Source organism: Cricetulus griseus, assembly GCF_003668045.3.
Source record: "Cricetulus griseus strain 17A/GY chromosome 1 unlocalized genomic scaffold, alternate assembly CriGri-PICRH-1.0 chr1_0, whole genome shotgun sequence".
In the NCBI taxonomy this organism is placed as follows: domain Eukaryota; kingdom Metazoa; phylum Chordata; class Mammalia; order Rodentia; family Cricetidae; genus Cricetulus; species Cricetulus griseus.
In genome coordinates, this window is record NW_023276806.1 from 83,366,736 (window position 1) to 83,377,654 (window position 10,919).

Genomic DNA, 10,919 nt, shown 5'->3' on the forward strand with positions numbered 1-10,919 from the left:
GAATGGGGCAAAGGGACATCACCACTGGGAAAAAAAAAAAAAAAGAAAAACAGTTCTAGATCTGTGCTATTCAGAGTAGTCACTAATGACATGGGACTTTAGTTATCAGCTAACAGAAGAAAATTCAAAATTCAATTCCTAAATTATAGTAGCCACATTTCAAATACTAGCCATATGTCGAAAGTCATTACCATACTGGACAATGAAGACAGAAAATCAAGTTCACTTTCTTTTTACACATGCACATATATGCACATGCATTTTTTAAAGAATTTCTACAACTGCTTCAACTTTCAGAAAGATAAGATTATTTAGAATAACTGAAAGAAAACTTTGATAGTTTCAAATCCTTTTAAATTTGAACTCACCATGAATCTCTTTGATACGAAGTGTATTCTGATGCATTCCATATTTCAGAATCAATTGTTCCAGATAGTAGAACGTTTTCTTGTGCAGAGTCTAAATAACCATGCATTATACAATCAATAAATCACATGCCAAGAGAGCACTGATACATATAGTACACATATATCATCTACAAATATAGAACATTTTTTTCAAACAAAAAACATCCTTTAAAAATTAACAAGATATTCCCAGAGTTGAATGTTACAGAGACCTAGATTCTTGTTATACATAAAGGACTTGGAAAGGGAACAGATTAGATTTTTATCAGCTATTTACAATGGCCAATGAAAAGTTCAAGATGCAGGATTCAGGCAGAGGCAGACAGATCTCTGTGAGTTCAAGGCCAGGCTGGTCTACAGAGAAGTGCCAGGATAGGCTCCAAAGCTACACAGAGAAACCCTGTCTTGAAAAACCAAAAACAAACAAACAAAAAGACACAGGATTCACTGTTTTCAGTACCTTCTGCCTGACTTGAATCACAGCCTTCCAGAAATCCTTAGCTTCAACTCTATGGCAATCTCCACACATTTGGGACTGAACAACATAATCTACCACAAACACCTGCTGAAGGATAGCACCATTCATCACCTGGAAAACAAAGCAATTACATTCCTTCACTCTTACAGTTCTGTTCCAAAGTTTATGTTTTATTTTAAAAAAATTAAGTAATTTAAAACTTTTTTCTATGACTGCATTAAGGACACCAGTTAAAAGTTAAGATTATAAAACTAAGCTATGCTACCTATTTTGGGAGAGGGAAGGGCACAAACAAGGATTGAATATGGGCCAAGTACTCTGTCACTGAGCTACTTACCCCAGTGGTAAGTTATACTAGTTTAAGAAAGGTACACATGCCGGGCGTTGGTGGCACACGCCTTTAATCCCAGCACTAGGGAGGCAGAGGTAGGCGAATTGTGAGTTCGAGCCTGGTCAGCCTGGTCTCCAGAGCAAGTGCCAGGATAGGCTCCAAAGCTACAGAGAAACCCTGTCTTGAAAAAAACCAAAAAAAAAAAAAAAAAAAAGGTACACATGTTGAATTCTAAAGATTAGATTACGATTTTAAGTTTACCTCTAGAAAAAGTGGTAGTGAACATAATCTTTTATTGGAGTACAGATGTGGCTTCACTGGGGGAGTGCTTATCTGTCACACTTAAAGCCTTGGATTTGATTCCCACTGCCACATAAAGCCAGCATGCTGGCATACAACTATAATCCAGGACTTTCAAAGTAGAAGCAGGATATCAAATATTCAAGGTCATCCATGGCAATATACTGAGTTTGAGAACTGAATCTAAAAAAAAAATATTTTTAAAGTTATATACACATGTACATGCTGTGTACATATGCATGTGTACCTGTGTGTGTGACACACAAAGAATTCACTTTTAGAACATTAAAAAGGAAATTCTCCAGAAACAATCAAACATCACCTGGGAAGCTTTTTAAATACAGTCTACAGGTATACATAAGTTTAATAATAGAGAGCTCGCCTGGCTCACTTGAAACCCTCGGCTTGATCTCCAGTGCTTCAGGAAAATAATAAACAAATAAATCTATTCAGAGATTCTGATTCTGTGAAATATGATAATCAGCCAAGTTTGAGAATCACTGTCTTTGGTAATGTTTTAAAATTATTTTTGTTTTTAAAATAGCTTTAATTTTTGAACTGTGTATGGATGTGCACATGAGTGGAGGTAGTCATGGAAGCCAGAAATGAGAGTTAGATCTCCTGGAACTGGAATTACAAGTGGTTGAAAGGTGCCCAATGTGGGTGCCAGAGACTGAACTCAGGTCTTCTGGAAGAGCAGAAAGTGTTCTCAACACCTGAGCCATCTTTCCAGTTCTGTTGTTTGTTTCGTTTTGAGAGAGTGTCATGTGTAGAACTAGACTAGCAGCCCTGGAATTACAGGCACCAACAACATATGACTGAGAAAAAAAACTGAGAGTTGGGCATGGTGGTACACACCACCTTTAATGCCAGGACTCAGAGGCAAAGTCAGGAGGATCTCTGTGAGTTCCAGGCCAGCCTAGTATATATCTTAAAACAAAAACAAAACCTTTAAAGAGACTATGGAACCCACTAATTTTGAGTAATGGTAGCTACTAATGATGATAGTCATGATCATAGAGATCATGTCAGATGATTAAAAAATAACAAAAGAAAGCCGGGTGTTGGTGGTGCACGTCTTTAATCCCAGCACTTGGGAGGCAGAGGCAGATGGATCTCTGTGAGTTTGAGGCTAGCCTGGACTACAGAACAAAAGTTCCAGGACAGGCTCCAAAGCAATAGAGAAACCCTGTCTCGAAAAACAAAACGCAAAAAGCAAAAAACAAAACAACAAAATTTAAATTGCACTCTACCTTTTAAGCCATTTAGTCTATAAGATAATTTAACACTAGACTCTCATTCCCACTCCTGGTATTTTAACCATGTTTAGAAAAAAAAAAAAAAAATGAACACCTTACCTCTTTCTGAATTGTCAATTTAACTTTAAGCCTCTTGGAATGGGGCTCAGTCCAAACAAAGCCTGCATCAACAAGTCGTACCTTCAATAAAATATTAAAACAAGGAAAGGAAATGTTAAGTCTCCACCTGAGGGATGGAAAGATGAAAGGATACCTCATTAATAGACACACAAGATCTTTGAGGGAACATGTGATTCATTACATACAATTCACTACAAAAACGGAAAAAAGATTTATCACTAAAGCCATAGCAACAAAAGCAGCAAATGAAACAGCAACCCAATGACTGCACTAGTGAACCAAAAAGGATTAAAAGTATTTTCACAGGTGAAAAAATTATTTGAAGAAAAAAAAGTTACTGTTCTTCAAGCTATATATATTAAAATAAGAAAATGAACTGGTAACTTCAATACCCAAAAGAAACAATAAAAGCTTCTACTCAAGTTATTATCATTCTATGTTGGTCTGTAGCTTTCTTTTTGTTGTTGTTGTTTGTTTATTTTTTCCTTTTAATAGTGGTCATTTGGGGGCTGGAGAGATGACCTGGTGGTTAGGAGCACGGCTGCTCTTCCAGAGGACCCAGGTTCAATTCCCAGCACCCACATGACAGCTCACAACTTTCTGTAGTTCCAGTTCTAGAGGATCCAATACTTTCACACAGACATACATGCTAGTAAAACATCAATGGACATTAAAAAAAAAAATTAAAGAATGAACATTCATCTGAGAAATATTCATGTAGTCACTACATAACTGTAACATTCACTGCTCTTCTTGATGAATTAAATAAAATGAAGCAAGCTTAGAATAAGAGCTTTGGAACAGAAAGACTGAGAGAACAAGAATGGAGGCTCTGTAATAATCTGAGTAGAAACTTGAACTAAGAGGATCCAGAAATAAGAGAAGCAAGAGCAGCTACTTACCAGATAATTCTACAGGATTTAATATCTATATACTAGAAAGAGGAGGGACACATTCACTAGTACAAAGCCCAAGTATCCAGCGTTGGCAAAATGCAATACAAATTTGTTTTGACATAAACAAGCAAGATTTAATGGAAAAAGATCTCTTCATGGCATCTATGACACACATGAGTGGATAGTATGATACTGGTCTAGAGGTGCATGGAAAATCTGTTAAGAGACTTTAAAGTATGAGCAAGCAGATTATAATGGTATCAAATACTATATGGTGAGAACAAGGCTAACCAAGGCTAACAAGGCTAACGTGGTACTAAACCCACGTGAGTAAAACCCACCTAATATGACTGAGCTACAGCAAATCCCAGTAGTCAAGAAATCAAGTCAGATAGAATGATAAGCAGATTCCTAACCACCCCACCTCCAGTCTCATTGTCTTCCTCCTCACCACCACCACCACCACCACCACCACCACCACCACCACCACCACCACCACCACCACCCAACCCCCAGTTTCTATCTGCAGTAATTAGGAGGAAATGTACACGGCACTAAATAAGTCTGCCTGTTCTTCCTAAAGCATCCAACCTTCATCTGCAGGAAGGGCGAGACCCTGACATCACTTCAGCATTCAGAAGGCTCACCACACTTCTCCTTAGAGAGGCAACTGCCAATTTTATTGAGTTCTTTATCCTTTACTGTAATCCCAGATACCTCAGTCACTGTCTCATTTCCTACAATCAATCTTCATATGGTTCTCCAGTCTCTTCTGCCTCCATCTAATCCTAAAATCTTTTACCTATGCTCACCATTCCCAACAAAACCTTTAAAAAAAAAAAAAAAACTCAATGGAGCATCCTTTCTCCTTCTAGTTATCCTGATTATATTGCTTCTCTCCAGACAATTAAAAAAAACCCAAGGACAAAATTAATAAGAACTTAAAAATATTACTGCTAGACCTAGAGCGATGGCTCAATGGTTAAAGCACTTGCTGCTCTTTCAGAGACGTGAGGTTCGATTCCCAGCACCAACAGATCAGATCACAACCATCTGAAACTCCAGTTCCAGGGGATCCGACAACCTCTTCTGGCTTCCAGAAGCACTGTACACACATAATGCACAAACATACACACAGGCCAAAGGACCCATACACAAAAACAAAAATATTACTGCTGAACAAAGGTCAATATAAAAATTAGGAGTGTGTGTATGAGAGAGAGAGAGAGAGTGTATATCAAAACATTTGTAATGGGACTAGCAAAATGGCTCAGTGGTAGAGTACTTGGCAAACATGGGCAAGGCCCTTGGTTAAATGTCCAGCACCAAAACACAGAAGGAAAAGAAAACAGGAGAAAAACAAACAAATGTCACCAAAACAAAACAAACCCACATGGAAAGATTTTCTGAAAATGTTTTATTTTAACTGTTTCACCTACCTTACTCAGAGGTGCTTTAATTTTTTTCAAGCATAAAGCAAGAAGCTCCCTGGATTCTAAAGCACACTGTACCCAAGATGCTGGTGGCTGAAAATATCTGAAAGAAGACAACATACTAATCTGCCACTTCTTAGAAAAAAATAGCAATTTCCATTGGATATGCAGAAATTATACTCATTATTAACCAGGAGTAATAGCCAAAGCTACTCTGAAGCCTTAACCTAAAAAGATTAAAAACCCCAAGAGAGTCCACATCTTTAGCTCAAAACTGAAATTCTGAGAAAGCCCATCTGAGGTATCTATTATATATTTTACCACTTCAATTCCAGCTAAGAGATACTGAAGACAGCTCAGAGAGTAAAGTGTGCTGCCAGGCCTGATGATGAGAGCTCGAATAGTGGAAGAATGTCACCCTCTGGCCTCTACATACATAGCATGGCAACAAGCACATACATACCAAATAAATTCATAAACATTACAAAAAATAAAACACAATTCCACCAAGGAGGGCTGGAGAGATGACTCAGCAGTTAAGGACTCGAATTGGGTTTCCAGCACTCACTATTGGCAGCCCATAAATAAAGCTCTAGCTCTAAGGGTATTCAATGCCCCTGGTCTTCAGGGGCACTGCACTCAAATGCACATACTAACATACAATAAATAAAAGAAAAACAGAATTTCTAAAAATTCCAGTAAGGAAGGCAATATGCCCAAATTTTCCTTGAAGCTATACTGACAAAGAGGTAAGAATGATGGCAAAATGGCACTAAAATTGTTTATTTTATACTTTTAAAATGTTTGAGAAATGCTTATTTCTCACACACACCAAAAACCCAGAAACACAGTACAATACAACACCATGTATTAACAAGTTTGTCATCAAGTTGTTTCAATTTTTAAGCTGAAAAACACAATTTCCAAAATAAGCCTCATTAAGCCAAGCATTGGTGATACATGCCTTTGATGTACCCTACTTAGGAGTCAGAGACAGGCAATCTCTGAGTTCGAGGCCTGCCTGGTCTACAGGGCAAGTTTCAAGGAACATTGCCTTGAAAAAATAATAATAATTAATTAAACCTCATTAAAGTAAAGCGAAGTGAAGTATAAATCCTTTTTGTATATTAAAAAAAGTTTAACCTGCTCTTCCAAGGACTAGTACACAGTATTTATTTGTTTATCTTATTTGTTAAATACTCTCAAATGAGTTATGTAAATGCTTCCTTTTGGTGGTTACTAAATGGTTAAACACTTTGATTTTCATGCTTCAAGAAAAAACATTTGTTTGTAAGTACTTTTAAATGGTGTTTCAAATATTACCTATCATCTAATAAAATCCCTTCATTCTCCTAAGAAAATTCAGACTCAGAGAAACTATACCTGAGCATTGCAGAAAACCAGTGGCTATGAAATCCAAGATAAACTAGATTCACTGACTAGCAAAACCCCACCATGTGCTTAATGATAAATATTTATAACAAATGAAAAGCCTCATACTTACCAGGCTCACTCACTCTAAATCCCCCAAACAGTACACTAAGTACATGGACTTGTGTATGTGCACACAGATATTCTGAGGAGACACATTTTGATTTCTTGGGGGGGGGGGGGGACAGACAACCTCCACATATACAAAGCCAAGTGCTAAACCTATTTGGGAAATTACAGGAATAAAATTTTTATATTCACTGGCAAGTTTTGTCTCTCAATGAACCACCAGATGTAGGTAGCTTGTGCCAACAACTGAAAGAATGAAACTAAAGAAGGAATGAAACATCCACTCTCAGAAGGCATCTTCTACTGTCAAATTCAAAATACTTTTATACAAGGACTTTTACTATCTTTACCAAATTAGTAGGACAGTAGAAAGCACATTAGGAAATCGCAAATTATAAAATCTTTGGTACCATCAACCTAAGTAAAAATTAAATCTCAATTGCACATGCTTCCTTCTGGTACTTTGGTGTAATCCCAGCACATCCCAGTGGCTCTCTGTATGAATATCAACTTAAGAAAGCTAAACAAGTAACATACAGTACCATACCTTTGACACTGTTTGCAGAAAGAAATGGAGACCTGCTTTGGAACACCTTGGCTGATGTCAACTTTACTTCTCAAACAAGCCACACAAACGTTGGCAGGATTTGGGCTAATTGGAACACCACACTCACAGCACAAGCTTGAGAAGATAAGTATAAAAATTTTCCAATTAGATTTTATAAATTCACTAGGCAAAAAAACACATACATACATACATACATACATACATACATACACACACACACACACACACACACACACACACACACCCCCACCCACCACCACCCACCCTCCTCCCTCCTCCCTCCTCCTCCCTCCCTCCATCCATCCATCAAATCAAAGACCTGGAAACAGTTTTTAGCACCCAAGTGGCAGCTTACAACCAACTATAACTCCAGTTCCAAGAGATTCAACCCTTATTCTTCTGATCTCTGTGGGATCCTGAATGTACATGGCACACACACATATACACTCATGCACACACATGTAAAACAACTTTTAAAGCCAAAATAGGACAAGCTGAGCATGGTGGGAAACCCCTTTAAAATTAACAACCAGGAAGCAGGGAACACAGTTCTGTGAGTCCCAGGTCACCCAGGACTACACAATGAGACTCTGTCTCAAATTAAGACAGGAAAAAAAAAAAAAAAAAAAAAAAAGCAATCTTAAAGAGTGAAGAAGAGCCCTGGAACATTGACCCAAAAAAATAAGGAGGCTGCAACTGCAGGGAACCCCTTTAAAAGACAGATCCCTGCCCATTTGCACTCTCTCTACACTTCTCCTCTTCTCTGTCTACTTCTGCTTCTCTTCTCTCTCTCCCTCTCTATGGTGACCAGCCATGGTGGTCAGCCATTTACACTGTTTCTCTTCTCTCTTACTCTCCTTACTCTGCCAGGCCTATAATAAACTGGTTAATATGTCTAATATGTCTCATCCTGTGTCTCATCTTGCGCCTTCCTCCTCCTCCTCTTCTTTATCTTTAATTTAAACAAAAATCTGACAATGGCACTGTGCAACAGAACTTCATGCAATGACAGATATATTCTAGTCATTCATCATCCCTTCTTTAAAATTGGAAAACTAAGGAAAAAAGAGATTAACAAGGAAAATAGTGTAACATCAATGGTAAAAACTGAAGCAGATCCCATGTGAACAAAAAGTAAGACAGCCCAGTGTGATGGTGCACACCTTTAGGCCCAGCCCTTAGGAAGCAGAGGCAGGCAGATCTCTGAGTTCTAGGACAGGTGGGGCTTAACATGGTGAGACTGTTTCAAAAAGCAAAACTAAACAAGGAAACAACCAAAACAAGCAACATGTAAGTGCAGTTTCTCTTTAATCTTCTAAACACTACCCTGTGTAGGTCACATCCGACCAGATGCCTTTGTTCAGAGCACTATCTCCACGACATTAGGAACAGTTCAGTTACTGGGACCCACGGTAAAAGATAAGGTATGTATAACATGAAAACAGAAAGGTTATTAGGGGGAGAAAAGGGATCAGTGGGAGGCGGGAGACAGTGAAGCACAGCAGTAGGGTAAATATGAGCACTGTACAATGTTAAATATATGTATACTCATACATATGTATACATAAAAATGTCATAATGAAACGCATTAACTTTTACGTTAAAATTAATCTTAAAAAGAAAAACCGACTACAGGGCAGGATCGATATCTGCTGAAGCTCTAGACAGAAGTATAACTCTATAGTGTACTGGAAGCAGAAAAATTTTGTGAACTGGGCTTGACATAACCTCAGCACTGGGGAGGCTAAGGCTGGAGGGCCAGGCTCCCAATGTCAGTCTTGGCTACAGGGTGAATTTCATGCGGAGTTGGGGCTACACTGCAGGACTCTATTTGAAGTAGATTTGAAAAAAAAAAAAAAAGTTTGTGAACCATTGACACTGTTGCCCAAAAGAAAAATATAATAAACTTCCAGCGGTAGCCACTAGTTTTATGTGGCTACTGAGTTCTCAGTGTGTGGCTCGTGTGTTGGAGGAACTGAGTTATGAACTCAAAACATCCGTATGTGCGGTGCCTCTCTGGCAGGTCGTCTAGGATGAAGCATGCATGTTCTAGATCGAACTTAGAAATGAACTGAATCAATTAAAATGAATTAGATTTCCTAAGGGATTAAGACTTGATTTTTTTTTCCAACTGAGAAAAGGGCTTCTGCCGCTCAAAGTTTTCCAGGGCTCATTTCACGATCTGCAAACTAAGGAAGGAGAGGGAGGCTCGCGACTCACATGTGTCCGGGGCTGCGATCAACCGATTCTGTCATATACTCCATCGTTCCGGACCTATTAAAGGAAGGGAGGGACCGATGAGCAGCCTTACGTCCCGTGGCGTCGGCCGTGCAGGTCGGGCCCCGGGTGGGTGGCTTCGGAGGCGTCCTCCACACACGACCTCAGGCCGCGCGCGGCCCCGCGTGGAGCCGGCCTCCGCACCGCCCTGCCCCGCCGCACCCACGCGGTCCGCTCGCGGCCGGGGTGCAGGGCCCGGCCCGCTCCCTCCACGGGCCAGTGCGGGCGCCAGGAGACGGATCGCGACCCCAGAACCTACCAGCTCCTGCGTGGCAAGGGGAAGGGCAAGATACCGGCAGCCCGCCAGGCCGGGACTCCCTGCCAGTTGCCTCAGCGGGCCAACGCCACTGGGAATGTCTCGCGATAGCAGGACCGGAAGTTCCGTGTTCAAAACGACTCCGGTGAAAGGGGAGGGTGGGCGGGTCAAAGGTAAGGTACACGTGTAGCAAAGGGCGGGGCCTATGGAGGTAGCGGGTCATGAGAGGCGGGGCGAGCTGAGCAGGCAGGGAGCTCTGGTCACCGCTGCTGGGGTTGTGTAGTCCTCCCTCTGCTTTTCACCCTTCCCATACCCTGAAGATGCTCTATATAGGACCTGGAGAGATGGCTCACCGACTATAAGCCAATTGTTCTTACCTGGGTTCAATTTCCAGCACCCACGAGGTGGGTTCAGCCACCCACAGTTCTAGTTCTAGAGGATCTGATGCGGTGGTGCACATATGGTCATCCAGGCAAAACACTCATATACATAGGATAGATAAACCTTTCTAAAAATTGCCCAATATGAATATCACCGTAGATAGCCTAAGCATATCAAATCACTGTTTACTAAACAACAAAAAATAAAAATCTGATAACGTTCTCCTAGATTACATTGTACTTTTTTAATGATAAGCAGAAAAAACTGAAATGTTTTTCACCAAAGGAAATTATTCTTAAAGAAATAATCCGGACATGTTTTTTCTGAGAAGCGAATTCACAAAATAGATGAAAATAGATATGTAAGCAACAGTTACAATGTGGTTTCAGAAACTGGTGTCAAAAGGAGATCCTAATATTTCTAAGAAACTTAAATTTACTTTCTTTTGAGTGTTTCGCCTGCATGTGTGTCTGTACTAAATGCACGTCTAATGCCAGAGGAGATCAGAAGGAGACAACTGGTTGTGAACCACTTTGTGGGTACAGGAAACAGAAGCCATGTCTTCTTAACCTCTGAGCCATCTCTCAAGCCCCAATAAAGATATTTTCACCTATGCAAAGTGTGCTGGATAGCTTTATGTCAATTTGACACAAGCTAAAGTCATCTGAGAGGAGGGAACCGCAATAAAAAAAAAAAAAAAAAAAAAAAAAGCT

At 39.9% G+C, this 10,919-nt stretch overlaps 1 protein-coding gene across 1 annotated transcript in view; it reads right to left on the minus strand.

Moving 5' to 3' along the window:
- Nucleotides 1-9,983, minus strand: part of Nmd3 (NMD3 ribosome export adaptor) — a 31,737-nt gene extending 21,754 nt beyond the window's left edge. The window contains exons 1-7 of the mRNA XM_027391781.2: nucleotides 9,829-9,983; nucleotides 9,513-9,566; nucleotides 7,272-7,406; nucleotides 5,231-5,327; nucleotides 2,875-2,955; nucleotides 868-996; nucleotides 369-459 (exon numbers count right to left, since the gene is read on the minus strand). Of these exons, the coding sequence (XP_027247582.1) occupies nucleotides 369-459; nucleotides 868-996; nucleotides 2,875-2,955; nucleotides 5,231-5,327; nucleotides 7,272-7,406; nucleotides 9,513-9,556 (577 nt within the window). The 5' untranslated portion in view covers nucleotides 9,557-9,566; nucleotides 9,829-9,983. The remainder of the gene's footprint in view (nucleotides 1-368; nucleotides 460-867; nucleotides 997-2,874; nucleotides 2,956-5,230; nucleotides 5,328-7,271; nucleotides 7,407-9,512; nucleotides 9,567-9,828) is intronic.
- Between the last annotated feature and the right edge of the window lie 936 nt (nucleotides 9,984-10,919).